The sequence below is a fragment of the Panicum virgatum genome, chromosome 2K (genome assembly GCF_016808335.1).
Source record: "Panicum virgatum strain AP13 chromosome 2K, P.virgatum_v5, whole genome shotgun sequence".
Classification (NCBI taxonomy): domain Eukaryota; kingdom Viridiplantae; phylum Streptophyta; class Magnoliopsida; order Poales; family Poaceae; genus Panicum; species Panicum virgatum.
The window spans coordinates 58,293,520-58,317,381 of NC_053137.1; the positions used below are offsets into that span (position 1 = coordinate 58,293,520).

A 23,862-nucleotide genomic window follows, 5' to 3' on the forward strand; every position below is an offset into this window, starting at 1 on the left:
GGCTCAATTTGTCAATGACCAATAAAATGTTTAGGTGCAGTGACTCTGTAACTATATGCTAATGAGCAATAAAATGTGTAGATAGAACTGCTTCATAACAATATGTTTCTGCTGGTAGATTCGTAGGGACAGAAACCAAATAGATGCTAGCTTCCATACCTAAACAAAAAAAAATGCTTGCTGGTAGATGCATATATGTACCTTCATAGTTAATCTTCTATTTTCAAGGAAAAACAAAAAAAAATGCTAATGATTTACAAGTCCATTATATAAGTATATGTTGCTTAAATTTGGTTATCTTTTTGGGGGGGAAAATAAGGGCGCGCCAAGGCGCGCGCGACGTACTCGTGTGCAGCTAAATGAGCAAGCTTTAGCAGAGGCCAGAGGACACGCCGAAAATTGTTGAATTCAGAAATGGACACACTTCGTGATGTCCTTGAAAGACGCCGGGACCAAAAGAAAACTCGGAACCGAAACCAGCTTTTGCTGTAGCGTCGTGCCAGAACGTCAGAACGCCGTCGTCTTTTTCACCTGCCGCGGTTGTCCTTGCTCACTCCTGACCTAACATGCAAAGCTTGCAAAAGTTCTCTGTCACCGAGCGCGAGCGCGACAGGGCACATCACCAAAGGATTTCTTATCTTTTTGAAAATACCAAAGCATTTCTTATCACGAGCTAGACGGGCACGCACCAAAAGATCTTGCTTGCACTTGCGGCCGCTAGCGGCAGCACACCCATCAAACGGGCTCCCTCGGTCCCTCCGTCACCCACCCAGTCGATGGGTCGGACGGGTGACCACCACGCCGTCGACGGCCGGCTAGAGGCGCTGCTCTCCGGCGCCGGCGAGGGCGGCTCCGGGCCATGCTGGCTCCGGCGCATGGCGGCGGCGGCGGCGCTGGAGCTGCGGCTGCTGGCGCCCCTCGCCGTGCCGGCCGTGGTGGTCTACATGCTCATCATCGTCATGTCGTCCACCACGCAGATCGTCTGCGGCCAGCTCGGCAACGTCCAGCTCGCCGCCGCCTCCCTCGGCAACAACGGCATCCAGGTCTTCGCCTACGGCCTCATGGTACGCACGCAACGAAGCACTCTGCGTATTCCTGTACGTACACCCATGATGTATGCTGTACAGCTCTACGCACGCGCGCGTGCAGCTCGGGATGGGCAGTGCGGTGGAGACGCTGTGCGGGCAGGCCTACGGCGCCGAGAAGTACGAGATGCTGGGCGTGTACCTGCAGCGCTCGACGGTGCTGCTCATGGCCACCGCCGTGCCGCTCGCCGCCATGTACGCCTCCTCGGAGCCGCTGCTCCTGCTGCTCGGCCAGTCGCCGGAGATCGCCGGCGCCGCCGCGGAGTTCGCCTACGGCCTCATCCCGCAGATCTTCGCGTACGCCGCCAACTTCCCCATCCAGAAGTTCCTGCAGGCGCAGAGCATCGTGGCGCCCAGCGCCTACATCCTGGCCGCCAGCTTCGCGTTCCACGTGCCGCTCAGCTGGGTCGCCGTGTACGCGCTGGGCCTGGGCCTGCTCGGGGCCTCGCTCACGCTCAGCCTCACGTGGTGGGTCCTCGTCCTGGCCCAGTTCGCGTACATCCTGTGGAGCCCGCGGTGCCGGGACACGTGGGCCGGGTTCACATGGGCCGCCTTCGCCGACCTGCCGGGGTTCGCCGGCCTGTCCATCGCGTCGGCGGTGATGCTGGCGCTCGAGGTCTGGTACTTCCAGGTGCTCATCCTCCTCGCCGGCGTGCTGCCGGACCCGCAGGTCGCGCTTGACGCGCTCACTGTCTGGTGGGTACCCACTTCTTCCTGCGCTGGCTCTCTTCATTTTTCAGTACCCTGCTGAGCTTAATTGAAAGTTGGAATCTCTGAATCAAATACATTCAATCTCCACGGACTTACGCGCTCTTCATTTTGTCTGCAGCACTTCGATCCAGTCATGGGTGTTCATGATCTCTGTGGGCTTCAATGCAGCTGCCAGGTTACTTCATCCTACATAATCTCTGTGCGTCTCACTATATTTCTCACCTACTGGGGACGTATTTTCTGAAAAGGAAAAAAATGCAGCATATTATGGGTAAAATATACACTTAGCGAGTCTCTTGCTCCATGTCAACCGACAGAAACCACACCGAAAATGAAATAGTACACTCTGCAGTACCTCACCGTACAGTACGGACACATGTCTTCACTCTTCAGCGGTTCAGCGCAGCTTCCTACGATGTTGCCAAACTCACATGTCCTAACTGCGTCATCAGACTAGGCATTCAGTTTGAGGCACATGATGATGTTTTCAGCCAACACTAATGCAGTGCAATTTCTTATACAATCTTCATTGGAGTAGCAAATATCAGATGAACAAATTTAAGTTTTATAAAATTCACTTGACCTGATTTTGGGATCTCAAGTGGTCTTATCCGTATCAAGAATTTGTTTGTCTGAACTCTTATCTGAAGAAGTTCTGCACTGCAGTGTGAGAGTAGGGAATGAGCTCGGCGCGGGCAACCCCAGGTCTGCCGCGTTCTCTGCATGGATGGTCACCGCTCTGTCGGCCTTCGTATCAGCAATAGCTGGTCTCGTCACTTTCCTGCTGAGGGACAAGCTCAGCTACATCTTCACCACCGGCGAGGTCGTCTCGCGCGCCGTAGCCGATCTGTGCCCCTTGCTCGTTGGGACCATCGTGCTCTGCGGGATCCAGCCCGTGCTGTCAGGTAAGGTTTCAGCAAGCGTGCTGCATCTTAATCCTCAATTCTCAGTTACTTAAATCGGAGTGATTGTTAAGTGTAGTGGAGTATTTTCAGAGTTCAGATTTATGGAAGGTTTACTAGCTAGTATTGAATCCGTTTAGCAGCCTTCAGCTTGACTTGTGCTGATTCAGTGGAAAATCAACTTCAGATTGTTCACCTTTGAGCTAACAAATTGTATGGAATCCTTCAGTGATGTTCTGCTCTTCCCACTGACACAAGATACCTTTTTCATTGGACTCATGAAGGTGTGGCCGTTGGTTGTGGGTGGCAAGCAATGGTAGCGTACATCAACATTGGATGCTACTACTTCATCGGCATACCCCTCGGTGTGCTTCTTGGATTCAAGTTTGACTATGGAATCAAGGTAATGCTGATTCTGAACATGTTACATTTTAAATCTGCTTTCTACCATCGGAGATAGTAAAAATCACCACCCATATTCAGTTGACTTCTCATCAGTTGTTGGAGGGAGAAACTGAACAACGGTTATGAGTACTTGTCCGTAGACCATCTTCAAGTGTGAGAACGGAGCTTACTCTAATAATCTGATATGGATTACATTTACATTGCAGGGATTGTGGGGAGGCATGATTGGGGGCACCCTGATCCAAACACTTATTCTGATCTGGATCACGTTGAGAACCGACTGGAACAAGGAGGTAAGGCATGCACCTCTGATGAGTGATGATCAGCATAGTCGTCCTGGGTAACCGTGTCGATCGTCTCCCTGACAAATGATCCCCAAATCTATCGCACATGCTGGGTCGCATCTAGGTTATGTGGTAGTGCGGCATTTTAAAGCTATTTATTGTAACCGTTCATGTTTCTACGATCATTTGGGCTCTCTAGTGGTCTTCTCTGAACTTGGCATTAACGAAAGTGGTCCCTTTTTTGCTCATCTGGATGTAGGTTGAGGAAGCGCGGAAAAGATTAGATAAGTGGGACGACACAAGGCAGCCCCTTCTCGCAAACAAGGAGTGATGAACTGATGATGTCACAAGTCAGCTGTGGATGAAGAACCCATATGCTCAAGTTGATGCAAAATCTTTCAGTCGACATCGGCTTCTGCCACTGCTATGATCGACCACGCTGTCCAGAGATGAACTGATGTATAGCCTTTTCTTCGAGAACATGTTCTAATTAGGGGCTATTTGTTTCAAGGGACTCTTTTTAGTCCTTGTGACATCAAAAGGAATCTTAATATTTTGGAGTATTTGACAGCTGAGTGCTAATTCGCGAGACGAATCTAACGAGCCGAATTAATCCATAATTTGCTACAGTGATAGTACAGTAACTATTCGTTAATCATAGATTAATATACCTCATTAGATTTGTCTCGCAGTTTAGCCTCAGGATTCTGTAGTTAGTATTGTAATTAACTTTTATTTAATACTTCTAAATACTAAATTTTTTTTTAATGTGACATGGACTAAAGTTTAGCTCCTGAAACCAAACAAGCTCTTAGTAGTTCGGTCAGTTCTCCTATGAGATCATGCTAAACTTCAGAATTACAAACTGTTATCCTCTCACACTGCTGACTTCCATTGAAACACAGCCTTGACATGTGTGCTATGATTTTGATTCCTTCTACCATACCATACCTCCCATCAACAATACATGCTTAAAAATAATGAAATCTAGAACATCAAAACATATTCGACTACAGTCTGGAGCAGGAATTCATAGGGATCGTGCGTGTAAGCATTTGCATCGTGCTTCGTGAAAATGACATATTTCTTGAGAAATTCTACAATGTTAGTGACATATATTTCTTAAGAAATTCTACAATGTTTAAAACAAATGAGAATAGTCCATCGGGCTGAAATGGACCGCTGAGACATAAGAGGTACCTAGAAGAAGTACCAATCAGTATCAAAATAGGCGGAATCCATACCAAAATAGAAAAAGTACCTCCCGGTACCTTACCTTACCAAAATAGGAAAGATACCTGATACCTCCTAATACTTTATCAAAATAGGAAAGGTACCTAGTACCTGGTACCCAGTTACCTTTCCAATCAGCGAAACATGCCTCATATTTCTTAAGAACATGTCCATTGGTTAATTTCCACAAAAGGCCCACTTTATCCTCCTTTTGTCACAACGCCAGAAACCATGTCCAGATCGAGCACCTGCATAGAAGGATGCACCTCCTTTAGTTTGTTTTACGTGATCAACTGATCATCACATGGTAGCATATCAATAATTATCTATTTAAGTAAGAATGGTTAACCATATGGTCCAAGAAAATTGGCTGAACCACACCATCTAGGATCATCCATGCATGCATCATTTGGTGCGTTATATTCAACCGAAGACACCCAAAATAGATTAGGCGCTAAAGGCAAGCAGATACTAGAAGACTATCCTCCTCATGAAACCGAAGGGAGAGAAAAATTGCAAGATGTGCGGCATCCTTTCAAAATCACATGGAGTACAATATCCTCTAGGTACTGGAAAAGTGCAAATCACGTCGAAAGAAGCTCATCACCAGTTCACCATTCGTACAACTTGGAATTTTGAACCAAATGGGTTTGAACTTGTCTCCTTCCCAATCAAACTAAACCAACTAAAGGGGCAAGATGTGTGATCACGTCACAAAAAGCTCACTCCAGAAACCGTGTGATCCGTCGCCTTTGACTCCGTCATGAGCTTGATGAAGCACATCTAGGCCGATAGATGCTAATGGTAGGTTACGATGATTAATGACAATCGTATGCGACTAACGTGTGTTTTGAAGGAAAAATTAATGATTAGTTTAGTCACATATGAAATATGAAAGGAGACCCCTCAATTCGAAACAATCATGCGCGCCAAGGACTCGTTTTTAAAGATTAAAGACATTTCTAGTCTCAAGTGTCACAAGGAGATGAAGAACATTTGATTTAGTTGAAAAAAGTCTATATCACCCCCAACCTATCAGGGGTGAAATACATAACCCCCAACCTATGAAACGGTCTATATCACCCCTGAACTTTTCAAACCTAGTCAAATTATCCCGTAAAGCAGTTTTGAAAAATCATAATAAATCACAGAAAAATCATAAAATAAAAAATTCAATTGCGTTGGACTCCAAATGAGTAAATCTACACTGTGAACATATAATATGGTATGATTTAATACATTTTTTTACAGCTATGAAGAAAAATATAGATCTAAAGGTATAGCAAAAAAATATACTAAGCATACCATATTATATGTTCACTGTGTAGATCTACTCATTTGGAGTCTAACACAATTGGATTTTCTATTTTATGATTTTTTTATTTACTATGATTTTTCAAAACTGCTTTAGGGGGCAATTTGACCGGTTTTGAAAAGTTCAGGGGGTGATATAGACCGTTTCATAGTTTGGGGGGTTATGTAGTCCAGCCCCGATAGGTGAGGGGGTGATGTAGACTTTTTCTGATTTAGTTAGGATTTATAGTTTTTAGTTCTTAACCGTATTATTAAGAGGAGTTCTTGAGTTAGTAGCTTGACCAAAATTAAGTTGGCCTTAGAAATCTCGCACACTCGCTCAAATACAGCTCAAGACAGCCCAAAGAAGTCAATACAACACTTGGAAGAAGAAACGATCGAAAAAGAAATCAAATCCAAGTCAACTCAGCTGCAAAAGAAGAAAAACAGCTGCACCGGTTTAACCGATGCTTGAGCATCGGTGCATCCGAAGCTTAGCGGAAGGACCGATGCCCCTGTCGGCCTATTTCTTTTGGATGCAAATTGGAATCAAGTCAAGATACCCTGGTCACCGGATGAACCGATGGTTCAAATTTATGCATCGGTATAATTGGCGTACTATTGCCCAGAGAGCTTGTTTGGGTGGAGCTCAACTCATCTTCAGCACCGGATAAACCGACGTGACTAAGGAATGCATCGGTGCATTGGATATACTATTGCCCAGAGACGATGTTTTGGTGCAGCCAAAACATCCTTTAGCACCGGTTTAACTGATGACCCATCGGAGTATGCACCGGTGCAATGACATAGGCCTGTGCACAGTGTCAGAACTTCCAATGGCTACTATTTGGATGCAGAGAGACCGGTTGAACCGACGCTACCTCAAGGCTACCCATAGGTTCTTCCGATGGTCTCGATTTTTCTGCAGTGGGTTTGCAACGGCTATGTGGCCTTCTCCACTCTATATAAGGCCACCTTCTGGCTCATTTATGATGCCTTTAACGCATTGAATATCTGAGGCCACCCTTGAGAAGAGAAGAGAGTGCTTTCAGCAAAAGAGATGAAGATCTAGATCTTGATTGTGTTCCAAACTTGAAGAATCCAACTTTTGCAAGTGTAGCAAGTGTGCTTGAGTTTAAGGCCAACTCTGGGCTGTAAGGCTCCCAGATAACGTCCTCGGGCGTCAGCATGTCGAGCTCCGAAACAAACTCAGGATATGCGCGTCTAACCCGCGCATGTGCCCAGGACCTCTGCATTCCGAATAAGTAAAATTAAAAGTGCGCTAATACATCATGTAACAACGAATAACAAAATTAGGTTTGTTGCGAACATACCTGACGCCAGATCCAGATAGTTCCCATAGTGGGCCTCTCGTCCTCCTCGTCGTCGTACATGCCCCCGTGGTAAGGCTCGTGGCTGACCAAGGGGCGACCAACGGCTGGTACAAGGTATGTGTCATAAAAGCTTCCAGGATTTCTAGCAGCAACCTGAGATAACATACGAGGTAGGTTATCATATGATGCCTCGTATGTGCCGAACCGCATCTCGAACACCCTTTGTTTAGCCCGCAATGCCTTCAAATAACTGATGGTGTAATGGTAAGTCTGCTCAATGTGTCGAACAATCATTTTTGGCTCATAATTTAGGTTGTCCATAATAAACCCATACATTTGCTTTGCAACAAAGTCGCATGATATATTGCGATGCGAGGGAAGAACTTCTGACAGCAAACAAGTGTGCTCTGTGACAATGGAACATTTCCAGTTTGACTTCCATTTTCCCTTGAATGCATGTACTCGCCATGGACATCCAGCATTCACACACTTCACCTCATATTCTTTACTGCCAGACTTTACGACTCTGAATTCTCGTTTCAATGAGATTGCCCATAGTCTCACAGCATCTTTTACGGCTTCAATGTTTGGATATGTTGCACCTTGCACTACCTCGTTCCCTCTGTACTCCCACTCCTGATTTCGTACATCTTCTGCGACATGACTGCCAAAACCATGCTCTTTCCACTCTTTTGGCAATGAGTACTGCTCGTCATCAGATGAGTCCTCATATTCTTCCATCTCTATTGCGGTTTGGTCTTCTGCCTCCATCTCATCCACAATGCTATGTATCCTCTCTCCCTCATCAGCAAGGCCCTGTGGTCCCATGTTTTGGTTCTCTGTCTCTTCTGACTCATCTTGCTCAACATAATTGGTCTCTCTTTGAATACTCGGAGTTTCTTGATCTGCACAATGTTGGATTTCATTTTGTGGCTTCTCCTGAATTTGAACAAGAATGGCCAGAGGCCAACCACGCTCTAGAGCTGCTTGCATGTACTTCTACCAGTCATCAGTGCTGTGTATCATCATTAATTCCCATAATTCACTTTCTACCTCCCAATTAACAAGAGACTGGACAGTGATCACATGTGTCAACGGATCAACATGGAACCCACGCTGCAGCCACTTACATATGGAACCAAAACTCCTTTCCAGAGGTTTGTCTATGCTGCTAGATGTGCGTTTAAAGGCAGAAAGATCTACTCCATTTGGCCCATACATAACATTGTATTCACCATAAAATACTTGAAACTGCATCTTGCTCGACATATCTGTATATCACATAATACTTATCGAGTTATACTCTTTACTTCACTACCTTATTCAATAATCCGTAAAAACTAAGTATGAAATTCAACTACAACGTATAAGTATTCATAACTACGTGATGACACTCAAATTCTATACTGCATATGTCAAATTCTATTCTAAATCATAATTAATTTATAAACACGTCTCTAATAGTACTGCAATTGTAATAATAAATGTGTAGAACTAATTTTCTAAACTAATTTACTACTACGTAACTACAAACTAAAGTATCATTGAACTCCTACTTAAATGGTTCTAATATAGCACTAATTAAATTAAATTACTTACCCCTACTTAAATTACTCATATTTAAATACGTAGTACTTAAATGGAAAAATATATAAACTAAATGTACTAACCTGCAGATCACAAGTGTTGAATCCGACAGGGCTTCGCCGCTTTCCTTCTCCTCACTCCTCTCTTTTTATCTGGATTTTTGGTGGAATTTTCGGGCTCAAATGAGGAGGGAAGGGGAGGGCTGGAGCTTTTATAGGGGGTACCCCGGTCGCCCGCGGAGGGGGGGGACAGGCCCCCCTGCCGCGCCCGTGGGCTGGGCCCAGCGGCGGTCGCCCGTGGGCTGGGCGACAGGCCCCTGTCGCCCGTTGGGGGGGCGACATGGCCTTTTTTTTCAGGGACCTCATTGCGAATATGGAAAAAAAAATTACACTTAAGGCCTGTCGCCCTATAAGGGGGCGACCGGGGGTATTTTTGAAATATTTCAAAACAGACATATATTTTTGAAATTTTTATTTTTAAAAAATATAAAAAAGAAAAAATTTCGCGTGGAGCCCCAGGTGCCGGGCCACGTGGGCCGGATTCACGTGGGCCGCCTTCGCCGACCTGCCCGGGTTCGCCTGGCTGTCCGCCGCGTCGGCGGTGATGCCAGGTTGGTTTACTTCATTGTATTGGCTTTTAGATGGACAGCATGTCTCTATATACAACAACTAGCGTCCAACCTGCTGCCAGCTGCTCCTCTGCTTGTGCTTGATGAAACAACCGGCAGAATACAGTTCTGCATGCATTGATATTTCTGAAATATTTTTTTTCTGAAACGAAGTTCGGCGTGAATTGATAGAGAACGAGACATTGCGTATCCTAATGTAGAGGTAGAGACACACGCCTGATGTCCCCGAGCTTCCCAAGACCTTCATCAGTACGGTACGGTTTCCTCCGGTGCCGCCAAACCCACATGCGAGCGCGATCGATGCGATGGCAGTGTGATGACCAGCCCGTGCGTTCAGACTTCACTGCTCCAATGAGCATGTGTCTCTACAGTACAGGACACCTCGATTTAATTTGCAACAAAGAACGCGCCGAAATTTCTTTTTTGTTAAAAAGGAAATCATGAATTCTGATGTGAAGGAGTTTGCGCTGCAGTGTGCGAGTCGGGAACGAGCTGGGCGCCGGCAACCCCCGGTCCGCCGCGTTCGCCGCGTGGATGGTCACCGCCGTGTCGGCGTTCGTGTCGGCCGTGGCCGGCCTCGTCACTTTCCTGCTCAGGGACAAGCTCAGCTACGTCTTCACCGGCGGCGAGGCCGTCTCGCGCGCCGTCGCCGACCTGTGCACCTTGCTCGTCGGCACCATTGTGCTCTGCGGGATCCAGCCCGTGCTGTCAGGTGAGTCCGGATTCTATCTACCTGGGAGTTTATTTCTGAATTCTTAACGATCGTGAACTGGTGGTAGTTAAAAATGTTTTGACTGAACTTACCAAGGTGTGGCCGTTGGCTGTGGGTGGCAAGCAACGGTAGCGTACATCAACATTGGATGCTACTATCTCATCGGCATACCCCTCGGTGCTCTCCTTGGACTCAAGTTTGACTTTGGCGTCAAGGTACACGGCTTCAGTTCATCGGAGATTGCAAACTCGCCGTCCATTTCCAGTTGACCTGTTAAGCTATCTGCAAGTCTGAAAACGGATCTTGCGTTGCAGGGATTGTGGGGAGGCATGATTGGGGGCACCCTCATGCAAACACTTATTCTGATCTGGATCACGTTCAGGACTGATTGAAACCTAGGAATCACCGATACTTCAACATGGCTGCCGTACCCGTATCTGATACGGTCCGATACGGCGATACGGCCCGATACGTGTATCGAAAAGTATCGGAAAATTATGATTTAAAAATAAAAAATTTAATTCCCGATACTCCGTCCGATACTTTTAGACTAATAATACCTCATGTGAAAGAGCACAAAAAGCCCATCAATGCAGGCCCAAACAAACCCTATTTCTCCCCGGCATAAAACACCAGCACGTCTCTTTCTCTTCCGTCCTCATCTGACCGCCGCCAGGCGCACTTGGTCCTCCGCCCCTCTCACTCTCTCAGGCGACCGCCGCCAGGCACACGTGCAGCCGGGTGCATGTGCGTTGTGACCTGGATCTGAAGCCGCCAGCTGCTGCTAGGAGACAAGGAGAAGGTACTGACTGACCACGTGCATTCTCAGTTTCATTCTTATTTTATTTTGCTGCTAGGGTCTAGAACTTTAGATGCGATTTGTTTACTCCTTTCTTTTTGTTGTTTATTGCTTTATAGATTAGATAATAGAGATGGCTAGTGGAAGCTCACGGTCCCCTACTGTGCAATCTGCTAATACTGATAGTCGTGCTGCTCCTAATCCTACTGCTGCTGATGAAAGGCTGCGTAGAACTCCTCTAGGGAAGTATGTTAAAGTGATTCAGAAAAATAGCACCACAGGAGGAAATGCAAGATCTGAATGTCTATTTTGTGGTCACGTTATTCCTGGAAGTTATTTCAGAGTGAGGGCACATTTGTTGAAGGAATCAAACAAAGGCACATCAATCTGTAGTGCTGTGAATGATGAGTTGCTTGAGGAACTTCGGAAGGAAGATGCTGCAGCTAAAGCAGCTGAAGCAAGCTCACAGAATAGGAGTGTTCCCATGCCAATTCAGATACCTTTTGCAGACTCATCATCTGCATTACGCCATTACCCCCTCAGGGAGCTAGGTCAGCAAAAAGAAAAAAACAGTCAACTATTGCTGATGGTTTCCATCTTGAACTTCGGCGAATGGCCGATGCCATTATTGCAAGATTGTTCTACACTGGAGGTAGTCCTCTTTTTTCTCTTTCAGACATTTTTGTGGTTCTACTCTATAAAGCTTGATTTTTAGTTGCTAACTTGATTATTCTATTTGGATTTGCAGGTGTTCCTTTCAACTTGGCAAGAAACCCGTAATCGACAAATCGTTTAGCTATTCCTAGTTGAACTTGAACATTTGCTACGCTATGTTGGCCGTTTGGAAACATAATATTTATTATCTATTTCGTTCTCTAGAATTATTTGGCAATTTACGTTTTTAGAAAAATAAATACTTGCTGTATCGGCGTATCCTTGTTTTTTGAAAATCGCCGTATCGCCGTATTGCCGTACCCGTATCGGCGTATCGCGTATCGGTGATACTTGGAACAGGGAGGTAAAGCCACCTCTGGCTATCATCATGTTCCTCGGTAGCCGCTCGTTTCACTGGCAGATGATTCTCAAATCTACCTCACATGCCGATTGCTGAGCCACATCTAAGTTATGCTCCGATGCGCTATTTTAGGGCAATTATTCCATCAATTGCCAGCTTGATTGTGTGGCCATTTTTTTTCAATTAGTACTCTCTGAGTTCCGCACAACAAAAAAGCTTATCTGCTCTTTTTTTCTGAATGTAGGTCGAAGAAGCGAGGAAAAAATTAGACAAGTGGGACGACACAAGGCAGCCTCTTCTTGCAAGCAAGGAGTGATTGGTGATGTCAGGAGTGGATGGAGAGTCAACATGCTGCTGCAAGTTGATCCAATTCTGCAATGATAGACCACTCAAATGAAAATTCAGTAATGCATTAATGTGCAGTTCAGTCAGTTTCATATGAGGTCATACTGTTTCAGAACTGGCACACTATTCCTTCTCACCTTTATGGGTCGTGATACCCTTTTGAGGCACTGACCAGAATGCTTTGTTATTTCTTGCAACAATCGTTACAAAGAAATATGACAAGCTGCCTTAATGAATAAGTACTATAATGAACCGATTTCCCTTCTGTAACTAAAATCGTCTCCTTTCCCCTAAAATTAACATATAGTAAATTGTTTAGTCTACGAATATCTGGGCACAGGTGTGGCTCTGAGCCAAACATGCTGTGTCTCGCTCTGATCTGATCTCCACTGCTAACTGCAATTATTGACCACAAGAATCGGTAATGCACTAATGCATGGTTTGGTCAATTTCATATGAGATCATGCATGCTATTTCAGAACTCTCAAGCTAATCCTTTGCCCCTCACCTAATGGCTAATGAAGCAATGATACTAATTTGAGGCACCAATTGTGATGCTTCGCTAATCCATTGGCACAATTATTTATCAGAAATATGGCAAATGGCCATACTGAATGCTAGTAGAATGAAGCCCTCTCGATTACTGAAATTGTTTAGTCCATGAACCCTAGCATTGCCCCTGCAGGCAGCAGACCTGGTTGGATTTAGAAATCCTGAAGTCTGCAGGAGGCAACTACCGAAGAGACAAAAGGATTCCAGGCCTTATCTTGCCTCATCCTTTGATACATTAAGAAGCCATGAGTTCAGATGATAAATTCAGCACAAATTCGTCAACAGAAAAATAGAGCTGTTTCAATTCAACTGGACAAATGGCATGTCGTAGCATTAAGGAGAAGTTTTCTTCGACGACCTGATCAGGCGGTCACCACTATGTGCATATCTTATGGAACCTCGTGGCCGTGCTGTGCTTGCTGAAAACAAAGTCTTTTGTGCAAGGCTGGATATTGCAGTGAGCCGATATGACAAAAATTCAGGCCTGAGACGGCAGGGTTTCAGATGAAAATATTGAGCTGGCAATTGCGTGTCTGCAACAATATGACAAGATTGTGAAGTGAAGCTGTGAGAAATTCTATATTTCATCCTACTATTAAGTTATTAACTCGTTATGCATTCATCGAACCAACTCACCTAAAAAACTAGCACAAGAGGTGGAGGTGAAAGCATTTATGACAAACAACATAGAATCAGCTGATAAGGATGACATGAAAGAAACCGGGATTTTTTTAAAATTTTGACCTGCTCGAATTTAGTAAGAGGAATCATGCCTCGTCTGGCTCTTTCAGTGACCTCACAAGTCACGAGTGCCGGCAGGGGAGACATGTTTAGGTGATAGTGGAGGTCAGAAGCTGACCTTTTTGGCCTTTGGGCGATGCACCAGAGCCAATAGTTTCCAAGCGCGAAGCGAGAGATCTAGTGCAGGCCTGCCTGGACCGGATGCGGCTTGCCTCTGACGATCGCCATTGTTTATGCCCTCATCATCCGTTGACTTGCATCGGAGCACAGCCTTGAGTCCTTGACATGTGTTGATTAGCGGCAAGGGGAATCTCTGAGGAGACCAGTTCGGAAAGGACCTCGCTGGTTGGTTGAGATTCTGATGAGAAGCTGAAAAAAAATGTTCTTTTAATTAAGTGGAATTTTACGGTGCTTGGAAAAAAAGATAACCGTTCATCAGTTCAGATCTAATGGTTTAGAAATGAAAGGAACCTATTACAAGGAAATAGGTACCTATTATAAAGAACTGAAGTCGTGGGCCAGGAACTCAATACAAAATAAAGTCAAATGGGTATATTTGTATTTTCATCCCTTGTCTCTTGTACAGGTCCATATGTTCATCGAATTGATTCGAACAAGCCATCGGCTCGCTGAACAGGGCACCTTCCGCCGCCACATCGCTGGCGGCGCCATGACCAGCCTATCTTGCTCTCGCCATAGCAACTCCCTCGCTGCCGGCGCCACCATGCCCCGTCCATCTCACTGTCAACTGCGGCTCACTCTGGCACATCTGTCTCCATAGCACGCTGCGCCATCCCTCTCGGTGCCGGCAGCGATCCCTGGCGCGAAGAGGCCCGGTGCAGCCCCCATTGCGCCGATGCCCTGATGGCGAGCCGATGCCCAGTGCTGCCCCTAGTGGCGTCGAGCTGCCCGATGCCTGGTGGCTGATGAGCGGTGGCGGGGGACTCCAATGCGGCAGTATCGGCGTGGATGGGTGGTTGGCCATCAGGGAAGAAGCACGAGCGGCCTCGAGGCAGCGGATAGGAAGGAGCAGCCTTTTTTTTTATTGGGACCGATCCAACTGGTGGGGAGGGAAAGTGCAAAACTATCCCTGTTTGCACTAAAATACCATCTCTAAAGATCAACGGTTCAAAATATTTAGGTGTGGAGGAACTACTAGTTCCTCTCAAGCACCGTAACAAACCTCATTAATTAATAAAAGAAGTACTGTATTCTGGGAAGTGCTTATTTGCTTGGAGAGGGACAAGACAACTCAATTTGTGGTTCAGCCAATCCAGTGATGAAGCTAGAGAAAGGCTATTCTGATATATGTATCTCAAACCAGAACCAGGGGCGAACTTTATGATTAAATTGGGCTGGAATTGCCCCGGGTTTCGCCTGTTCTGATCGTTATCAAGTTGTTTCGTTTTTAAGTCGCTGTTACATTTTAGGCTTCAGGGTCACATGGAACGGAAGCACATAATCCTCGCGGAGACACTAGCACCATGGTACCTCACAGGTCCGGACTTATGTTTAAATGCCATGAGAAATTTGGAATCCATGGATGGGAGTACCCTGTTTCTGTTTGAAGGGAGAATGGGACTGACAGCTACGTTTCACTGTTTGAGATCAGATGGGAGCGCAAATTTCTCCGAGTACCCGAAATCGCATTCAGAACTCATAATTTGTTCATCATGAGAAATCGCATTCAGAACGCATTACAGCCTAGATTTTTCTGAGACCAATGAATCTGAAGTTCTCTGATTCTCTTCGACGAGAGAGACAGAGAGAGATACCGAGATATGAGGGAAGTTTCCTACAGTAATGATGTGATCATATTTTTAGCAAACAGCGCGCATTTCATTAAGCGGGAAGAATAAAACACAGTTACAGGAATGATGTGACCATGGCGTCCGTCGTTTTTGGCAGTCTGTCATGAGCTTGGGAAAATGCAAAATGGTTCTAGAGAAAATAAATAAATAAACTCGGAGATGCAAGAACTAAACAATGTTTATGAACGTTGACACGGCCTGTCCAACTAATACCCTCATGATCTCATCAATAATTCCAAAAAATATAGGCGAGAGCCAGCTTGCAGGAGCCCTACCACAGTACCAATTACCGAGCACCAGCCTATATAACAGGCGCACACGTCCCAGGACAGACGGCCAGCGGCAAGAAGCTCACACAAAGAAGCCTCCCCTGATCTCCTCCTCATCCTCCTCGTCGCGCCATCGCCGCCGTTGCTGCCTAGCCACAACGCGGCGTCGGTGGCGAAGATGCTGCTGCTGAGGGCGTCGACGCCGTTCTCGTACGCGAAGGTGGAGAAGGTGGACGCGGAGGAGGCGCGGCACCTCAGGGCGCAGTACCTGATCCACAAGGTGCTGGAGGAGAAGAGCCCCGCGGCGCGGTCCCGGCCGCCGGCGCTGGCGCTGGCGCGGGTGAGGACGAGGATTGGCGTGCGGCTGAAGAAGATGAGGCTCGCCATCCGGAGCGTCAGGGTGCGGGCGTGCCGGACCCTGCAGAGGCACCTCAGGAACCTGACGAGGCTCATCGCGCTCGGAGACCAGCAGGGATCAGGGGAGCCTGCAGGCTCGCCTTCTTGATGCCTCGCTTCCTGGGGAGAGAGAAGGAAGGAAAATTGCCATGTTTTTTGTTTTTCTTTTTGGTGTTTCTAGTGTGGATCAAAGCAATGGTTAATAACATCTGAGCTTTGCTGAGAGGTTTGGATCACAATTTGTATCAGTTTAATTAGGTGGTGGAAGGAATCATATACATACGAGATGTGTAATACTAGTAGTAGCAATCGAGCAATGCCCCTGTTCAGGTTTTGCATTTTCATGCCTTGCTGTGTTCTGGAATCCTGCTCTGTCAGTTCTACAGAAGCCAGAGATTTCTTTTATTCACTCTTTCCTTTTTATATTGATTTTGCTAGTTTCTGTCTCATTGTATCATGTTCTTACTAGATGTTTTCCAATAATTCAGCAACCTCTGTATCCAACCGTCCTCAGTTTCTGTATCTGCGATTTGTTTTTTGTTCCTGCACTCTGCAAGTTTGCAGTATGGTTTGCTTGATCCCTGCTGATCTGGAGCAGGATTGACATGATCAAAAAAAAAAACTCATCTTACCTATTCTTCTTACTTGCAACTCTGAATCTTCAGTCGGATACTTGCGTATAAATTCCACTTCTGCGTCATGTATTTCAAAAAAAAATTGTGCTATGTTCATGCATTTTGTGTTTCTTCCTTCCATCTTCTGGAAGTTGGTTAAACAATACTAAAAATCTACAATAGGAGCGGCAAAATTAAAGGTCACACTTATCTTAACAAATACCTACAACCCAATGGATTGGAGCACGTTTCCTATTGAGAACAAAAGAGTGTGATCTGTTGTTTATGGTAGATGAGAAAGTAGATTTCTGGTATAACTCCCCCCATTTTCTCGGCATTGAGCAGCTGACCACATAGCAAACGTTTTGAAGCTAAGCACCTCATGTTCTCTCCTGTGGCACCCGTTCGATGGATGAGAGCTTGTGGCCTGTCCAGTGCATGAGTGCAACATGAAAAGAGAGTGAGCAGTTGTTTATGGTAGAGGATAAAGCAGATTCGCTGACCATTTGGCGTAGAATAGCTGAACACACAATGAGGATCATCTTGAATCCAAGCAACTGGTCTTTCGACCACGGCAGCTACTAATAATGATAAAAATGACCTCATCGTCAGCTTCGCAAGGAAAATGCAGACCGTACTGAAAAGAAAATCGATGGAAAGTTAAAGTCTGAATCAAACGATCGGCAGAATTTGTTTAGAAAAAAAAAAAGCGTTTGAACTGAAAGTTTACAAACTAAGCTACTCGTGTCTCATTCGGTCGAGGGTATCTACCAGAAACAGCCTGACTGTCGGAAATTTCGAGCTTTGACGATCAAAGGCTGAGCGAAACGCTCGACATGAACGTGTCTTTTTTCTAAAGATGCTATTTGAATTGAAAATCCAAAAGGAAACGAACAGAAAAGAAAAAGAAGAACGATCGGCTCAATTAGAAAGTAAATTATGCAGCCGGGGTAGAACGCATCGTTGACAAATGGCACCAAGGCGCCAAGCTCACGGTCACGGGGCGGCCATTCTCACGCAAAAACGGCCGAAGCCGGATGGCGTCAGCGGCATCTTCCTCCGGCACTAAACAAGGCGATCACCTTATCACACGCCGCCATGAACGGTTCTGAGGTCAGCAGCGCAGCGATGTCGGGCAGAGATTGGTGGTCGAGAACGTCTGCCAAAGAGGAAAGCTTTGTTTTAAGAGAAAAGTTCGGTTTACACTCTCCAACTATCGTAAAAGTCTAATTTTCAATCTTCAACTATAAAATCAGACAACATAAGCCATCCAACTGTTAAAACCGGGCAAATTTGGCCCCGGGGTGGTTTTGAAGGTGGATTTCCATTTTGTGAGAATTAAAAATATTCAATTTTACACTAAAAATTTATAAGTAATTCATTTTAAGTCAAAAAATTATGAAATGTGTATCAAAAGTTTTCTAAAAATATAACATATCTATTATCACATGACTTGTGAGCTATTCAGATCTAATTTTTTTATGTTCATATTATTTGGTTGCTTGCAGTTATGCCTATTATTTTGAATAACTAAGATTCAAATGAAGCAATAATAGATAGGTTATATTTTTAGAAAAAATTTGGTATTAGTTTCATATTTTTCTGATTTAAAGTGAATTAGTTTTGATTTTTAGATCTAATTAGATTTATTTAATTTTTTAAAAAAATGCAAACAACCTTCAAAACCAACTCAAGAGCCAAATTTGTCCGGTTTTTGACAGTTGGATGCCCTATGGTGTCTGATTTTGTAGTTAAAAGTTAAAAATCAGACATTTGCGATAATTTAAAGGCGAAAATTGGACTTTTCCCTTGTTTTAAATAGAACAGTCCAAACTTGAAGCTAATTTTTCTTTCGGAGGAGGAAAAAACTAAAAGCATATGAGATTATTATTCTTCTTCTTCTTTTTGGTTTAGTTTCAATAATTGCACGGTGCTGAAGTTTTCTACATGCCTGAACACTGCATTTCGCATGCGTTTTTACAAGCAGCTGCACCATCAGGTGACTCGTGCAGTCGGGGCATCATCATCATCACATCGAGGCTCAGCTTGTGTCATGGAGCGCGCCTAAGGACTGAGGTGCATCGTGCCATAGAAGAATAGGACAAGACATGCGTGTGCATGAGCATTGTGGATACCATAATCGAGTATGATTTTCCATAAAAAGATCAGGCCCGGTTCCAAATTCGAGCTCAAACTAAGCACGACCCAATTAACCCTGCACCCTCGTCTGCATCTCTACCCGTGGATCAAAGATCTAACGGCTGAAATCCTCGCAAGTTTTGAAATCGTAGCTCATCCGGGCCCGTTACGATGCTTCCGGAACAGATTCTGTTGCAGCGGCCCGGCCCGGCCCGGCCCATATAAAACTTCGACGCGTCTCGTCTCTATCTCCTCGCATCGAGATTCCAAAGCCCTTCCTCTCGCTCTCGCCTCCGCGCCCTAGGGTTTCGCCGCCTTGCCGGGTACGAGAGATGCAGCCGCCGATGAACGGGCAGCAGGGCCCGCTCCCGCCGCAGGGTTCTGGGGCCCCGGCGCCGCCTCCGCAGCAGCAACAGGCGCCGCCGGCACCGTACTACCAGCAGCAGCCGCCGCCGCAGTACTACCAGCCGGGGCCGCCCCCGCAGCCGTGGGGCCAGCAGCAGCAGTATCCTCCTCCGCCGCAGCAGTACGCTCCGCCGCCGCAGCAGTACGCGCCCCCGCCGCAGCAGTACGCTCCGCCACCACCCCAGCAGTACGCTCCTCCACCACCCCAGCAGTACGCGCCTCCGCCACAGCAGTACGCGCCGCCGCAGCAATACAGCACTGCGCCGGGAAGCGGCGAGATCAGGTCTCTTTGGATCGGGGATCTCCAGTACTGGATGGACGAGAACTACCTTAACTACCAAGCCTTCGCGTCCGTGGCGTCGCAGGTGACACTTCTAGCTTCCCCTTTGTTATGCGTGCGACGGTAGTAGCTGTGGTGCTCTTATTTATGTTTTCTGTTCTGGTGTTGGACAACAGTTGCTTGGTCAAGTGTTTCCTTTGAGGGGCTAAGACGCTTACACTGCATACTATTTTAATCTAGATGTTAGGTTTTAACGCCCAGAACATGCATATTTATTTGGTTAGGTTACTAGGTCGTACTATTCATCGTTTTGAACTTCTAATTCTAGGTTCGGTAATGTACAATTTGCAATGTGTTTCTTATATCATTAATTGGACATTGGTGAATTTACTTTTCATGTTATATCAGGATTGGTATTGTGTAGCTAGGTCACTTGTTTGTTTTGCCAACTTTGAAGTTCAGTGTCTGGATTAAATAATAAGTTTCTTCTAGTAAATTTTAGTTGATATATACTGTTCTTGTTGTATGATGGGGAGAATAATCCTTTTGTTAAATGTAATTTTCAGTCGTACTAATACAATCAAGTAACTGCAGATTGCCAATGTAAAAATTATACGGAACAAACAGAGTGGGCTGTCTGAAGGTTATGGCTTTATTGAGTTTCACTCCCGAGCTGCTGCAGAATATACTCTGATGAACTTCAATGGGCGGATGATGCCGAATGTTGACATGGCTTTTAAGCTAAACTGGGCTTCAGCTAGCACTGGGGATAAGCGTGGAGACAATGGTTCTGATCACACAATATTTGTTGGTGATTTGGCTGCTGATGTTACTGACTCCATGTTGGAAGAGGTGTTCAGAGCTAGCTACCTTTCAGTTAGAGGGGCCAAAGTTGTTACTGACAGGGTCACTGGACGCCCCAAAGGATATGGTTTCGTGCGCTTTGGAGATCTGAATGAGCAGACACGTGCAATGACTGAGATGAATGGAATGATGTTATCTACAAGGCAAATGAGGATTGGACCTGCAGCCAACAAGAAGAATATGGATGCTCAGCAGACATACGCAACTAATGGTATGTACTGGTGGAACATTTTCGTATAGGTTTATACCCCGTTTCTGTTGTTTCATACTTGCTTGCATAGAATCCTAAAGGGGTACTGATTATGAGAGCATCTAAGTGCATCACAGTTAGGGATGCAAGTCCCATCTTTTTTGGGTCAATGGGTCGACCCAAAACTTGATAAAATGAACTAGAATGACATGCTACGTAATAGTTTGGGAGAGAAAATGAACTAAAATAAGAAACCCAAAAAACACCAATGGGTACCCACTTGCATCCCATTCACAGTATCTTTTTGAATACTAAGCCAACTCACATATTCTGATTTCACTGTTCTTGCTGGATGAACTGGTTGTCTTTGCTGTTTTCTTATTAGTCAGTCCACCTCAGTGTAGCCAGCATTGCTTCTATTGCTGTAAACAGCCATTTCCTTCCAGCTCTTTCCTTTTAACTCTAAGATTGGGATAACGTAAGCATAACTAAGTAATAAACCTCTGAACAGAATTCGTGTTTCTCAAAGCAGGATGCCATGCCATCTGCATTTAGGGCCTGGAAATGTCTTCAGCTGTCTCCTGTAAGTTAGTTCAGTGTTTTAATTTTGTGAGATTTTGGTTCTAAAATACTTTAGAGGGCCAATTATGCTATATGTATTCTCACTCTGAGACGTTACTGTATCTAGACTTATTTCTGGTCCTCCAATTCTCTCTCGTTTATTTTTGAAACTTTGAAACTTAATAGTAGCCATCATGCTACTTGTAATAGTTTATATGTATAATTTTCCGACGGTCGATCATATCTTATTATTCTTTTTTCTCAACTTTGACTTTCTTGTATCCTCACGTAACACCTGTAGCCTATTTATTTGGTTTATTCCAGCAATGTAGCGCTGAAAGCACATGTTGTTGATTCCTTCCAAATTCTACTGCAGTGCAGAAAATATTCTCTATTTCTTGTTCAACTTTTCATTGCATGTGCCTGAACTTAATTCCACGTGCAGGTTATCTGGTTTATTCCATGTTGTACCATGTTGCAGATTCTATTTGCTTTTATTTTTCATTAGTATGCTCTGAGTACCCCTTTTTGAAGTTATGCATATTTGTTCACTTAATTTTTTTTGCTCTCTAGATATTATTCAAATAGTTCTGATTTGTGTTTGTTTTTTTGTTTATCTATGTTGCAATCTTGTTGAACACATGATGCTTTGAGTTGGGGCTTGGGAGTTGGGGGTGGCATGGCAACACAGTAACTTTTTTGTTTCTGATTTGGAATGTTTTACTGCCCTTGATACCACAAAATAAGATAAAAGAATCTAAACCAGAATACACTTCATGCCTGTGGTAGCACACTTACACTTTGATATTCAAGGAAACATTTTCTGGAAAATAGTTGGGGTGATCTACAGATGTAGGGTGTCATGTTAATCTGAGTATCTGACCCACTGTACTGACAGACGAGAGCCTATGGGAAATATTTCTGTGTCAGCCAATCCAGTGAACATCCCTTTGAAGCAAGGATTACTTGTGTTCTTCCTCTGGCCTACATGGGATGCTAATCATTTGTTTATTTGCGGGCTTCGGTTCTTTGGGTTATTAATATGTTAGGTTAGGTTATTATATTTTGTGCTGACAACAGCAACATTATGTCTCCTGTGTTTAGTATGAATATATATATATTATTCCTGGTCGGTTTGCCAGCTTTGTTTCTGATGGTATCTGTATGTGTATTTCAGGAGCATACCAGAGCTCTCAAGGAAATCTTTCGGAGAATGATCCCAGCAATACAACAGTGAGTACTTTTTCAGAAAAAAAAGAATAAACTAGGAATTTCTGTTACCTTATCTTCCATTATTTTGCAATAGGTGTTTGTGGGTGGGTTAGATTCCAATGTAAATGAGGAGTATCTAAGGCAAACTTTTACTCCATACGGAGAAATTGCCTATGTGAAGATTCCTGTAGGCAAGCGTTGTGGATTTGTTCAATTTACCAGCAGGTTCATAAATTCTTGAAGCTCTTTAGCTGATCATTCTGACTTGATATCTGTAAGCTAATTCTTTGTTGCTCAATTGGCTTGCCATACTTTTAGGTCGTCTGCTGAGGAAGCAATCCGTATGCTCAATGGGAGCCTGATTGGTGGGCAGAGTGTTCGGCTTTCATGGGGTCGCAGTCCTCAAAACAAACAGGTATTGTGTGGAAAGTAGAATCTTAACTTTTGCCTAATGCTCGCATTTAACGTTGATTAACCTGAGTTTATCCCCTTAGGCACCCCAGCAAGATACCAACAGCCAGTATAACGGAAACAACTACTATGGATACGAACAGCAGGGCTATGAAGGCTATGGCTACAGTGCACCCAATGCACAAGACTCGAGCATGCAAAACTATTATGGATACCCTGGTTATGGCAACTATGAGCAGCAGCGGCAACAGGCAGCACCTCAACAGCAGCCACCGCCAGCACAACCAGCACAGGAGGAGCAGCAGCATCAGCCTCCGCCACCACAGCAGCAGCAGCAGCAGCAACCCCCGCAGCAGGTAGGACCCCAATAATCATGCGCTCCCTTAAATCTTATGCCTTTTAGAGTTGAACTAGGAAAATATACAATGTTGAATGACTGACTCCTCATCGCTGCAGTGATCCCAGAATTTGCTGTACACCATGTTCATATGTTGACTTTCTTTTTGACTAATGAATAATTTTGTTGCCTTTTATTCTGCAGTGACGACCACTGAGGGAATGATTGCTTTTGTGCACTTTCGGATTGCTATCAGCTTAGAGGAATGTAGAGTTACAACTGCAGTTCGCTTCCACCATGAGGAGCCCTATATATTAGTGGTTATGCAGTTGCATGGACGTGGTTGAACTTGTTCTTAGGGACCAGTGTTATGTATGATGACACTCCTGATGTTTCTTCTGAAGATCTTGATTATTGAAGTACGTTGTGTCTTTGAGATTGATGTTTTCGTTGAATCGTTGGTCTGCTGCTTTATTTCGTTAGAGATAGCCTAATTGCGTTTGTGTTTCATCGTTGCTGGTTGACTTTTTCGGAGACTTCACACTCAGTGATGCTATACAACCTTTCCAAGCGTGTGCTGATGCGCGGCATGTGTAATGAAACTGAGCTGCCTCTTGCTGCTTCACCGTTTCCCTGTATTGGCAGACTTCGTGATTACCAACCGTGCATCATCCCTGGAGGAGCAATGGTGGGACTCAAATTTTATATGACCTAGGCATCGTTACAGGCGAAGTAGATACCTTTTGT

The 23,862-nt window shown here is 44.9% G+C and overlaps 5 protein-coding genes across 6 annotated transcripts; all 5 read left to right on the top strand.

The window, feature by feature from the left end:
• Positions 1 to 373: 373 nt before the first annotated feature.
• On the top strand, positions 374 to 3,978 carry LOC120689618 (protein DETOXIFICATION 40-like). Of its 2 annotated transcripts, none has more exons than XM_039971969.1 (7): positions 374 to 1,064; positions 1,150 to 1,781; positions 1,915 to 1,971; positions 2,463 to 2,701; positions 2,983 to 3,101; positions 3,310 to 3,396; positions 3,647 to 3,978. In XM_039971969.1, exons 1-7 carry the CDS (start codon positions 777 to 779, stop codon positions 3,716 to 3,718), a joined length of 1,494 nt encoding a protein of 497 aa, XP_039827903.1. In that variant the 5' UTR covers positions 374 to 776; the 3' UTR covers positions 3,719 to 3,978. The 2 variants fall into 2 exon arrangements, with proteins under 2 accessions (XP_039827903.1, XP_039827911.1); XM_039971977.1 differs by having other exon boundaries at positions 833 to 1,064; positions 1,128 to 1,781.
• Positions 3,979 to 9,681: 5,703 nt separating this feature from the next.
• LOC120695506 (protein DETOXIFICATION 39-like) lies at positions 9,682 to 12,500 on the top strand. Its single transcript, XM_039978736.1, has 6 exons — positions 9,682 to 9,716; positions 9,936 to 10,174; positions 10,271 to 10,389; positions 10,489 to 10,562; positions 11,979 to 11,991; positions 12,233 to 12,500. The coding sequence occupies exons 1-6, from the start codon at positions 9,682 to 9,684 to the stop codon at positions 12,302 to 12,304; spliced, it is 552 nt and encodes a 183-aa protein (XP_039834670.1). The 3' UTR covers positions 12,305 to 12,500.
• Positions 10,800 to 12,500, top strand: LOC120689626. Its single transcript, XM_039971988.1, has 3 exons — positions 10,800 to 10,976; positions 11,093 to 11,625; positions 11,722 to 12,500. Exons 2-3 carry the CDS (start codon positions 11,107 to 11,109, stop codon positions 11,767 to 11,769), a joined length of 567 nt encoding a protein of 188 aa, XP_039827922.1. The 5' UTR covers positions 10,800 to 10,976; positions 11,093 to 11,106; the 3' UTR covers positions 11,770 to 12,500.
• A 3,259-nt stretch (positions 12,501 to 15,759) lies between these two features.
• Positions 15,760 to 16,507, top strand: LOC120689634. Its single transcript, XM_039972000.1, has one exon. The coding sequence runs from the start codon at positions 15,885 to 15,887 to the stop codon at positions 16,209 to 16,211; it is 327 nt and encodes a 108-aa protein (XP_039827934.1). The 5' UTR covers positions 15,760 to 15,884; the 3' UTR covers positions 16,212 to 16,507.
• A 2,607-nt stretch (positions 16,508 to 19,114) lies between these two features.
• Positions 19,115 to 23,561, top strand: LOC120689654 (RNA-binding protein L-like). The gene is made up of 7 exons (XM_039972018.1): positions 19,115 to 19,625; positions 20,135 to 20,615; positions 22,333 to 22,388; positions 22,462 to 22,592; positions 22,686 to 22,782; positions 22,862 to 23,134; positions 23,320 to 23,561. Exons 1-7 carry the CDS (start codon positions 19,188 to 19,190, stop codon positions 23,320 to 23,322), a joined length of 1,479 nt encoding a protein of 492 aa, XP_039827952.1. The 5' UTR covers positions 19,115 to 19,187; the 3' UTR covers positions 23,323 to 23,561.
• The last annotated feature ends 301 nt before the right edge of the window (positions 23,562 to 23,862 follow it).

Bases quoted from the DNA above. Each gene is read 5' to 3' on its own strand.
- LOC120695506 (XM_039978736.1), top strand. From the start codon at position 9,682: ATGTCCCCGAGCTTCCCAAGACCTTCATCAGTACG. The intron at 9,717-9,935 runs GTACGGTTTCCT...TTTGCGCTGCAG, and splicing joins CCAAGACCTTCATCAGTACG to TGTGCGAGTCGGGAACGAGC. The intron at 10,175-10,270 runs GTGAGTCCGGAT...GAACTTACCAAG, and splicing joins GATCCAGCCCGTGCTGTCAG to GTGTGGCCGTTGGCTGTGGG.
- LOC120689626 (XM_039971988.1), top strand. From the start codon at position 11,107: ATGGCTAGTGGAAGCTCACGGTCCCCTACTGTGCAATCTGCTAATACT. The intron at 11,626-11,721 runs GTAGTCCTCTTT...TTGGATTTGCAG, and splicing joins AAGATTGTTCTACACTGGAG to GTGTTCCTTTCAACTTGGCA.
- LOC120689618 (XM_039971969.1), top strand. From the start codon at position 777: ATGGGTCGGACGGGTGACCACCACGCCGTCGACGGCCGGCTAGAGGCG. The intron at 1,065-1,149 runs GTACGCACGCAA...GCGCGCGTGCAG, and splicing joins TCTTCGCCTACGGCCTCATG to CTCGGGATGGGCAGTGCGGT. The intron at 2,702-2,982 runs GTAAGGTTTCAG...GGACTCATGAAG, and splicing joins GATCCAGCCCGTGCTGTCAG to GTGTGGCCGTTGGTTGTGGG.
- LOC120689654 (XM_039972018.1), top strand. From the start codon at position 19,188: ATGCAGCCGCCGATGAACGGGCAGCAGGGCCCGCTCCCGCCGCAGGGT. The intron at 20,616-22,332 runs GTATGTACTGGT...TGTGTATTTCAG, and splicing joins GCAGACATACGCAACTAATG to GAGCATACCAGAGCTCTCAA. The intron at 22,593-22,685 runs GTTCATAAATTC...CCATACTTTTAG, and splicing joins TTTGTTCAATTTACCAGCAG to GTCGTCTGCTGAGGAAGCAA.
- LOC120689634 (XM_039972000.1), top strand. From the start codon at position 15,885: ATGCTGCTGCTGAGGGCGTCGACGCCGTTCTCGTACGCGAAGGTGGAG.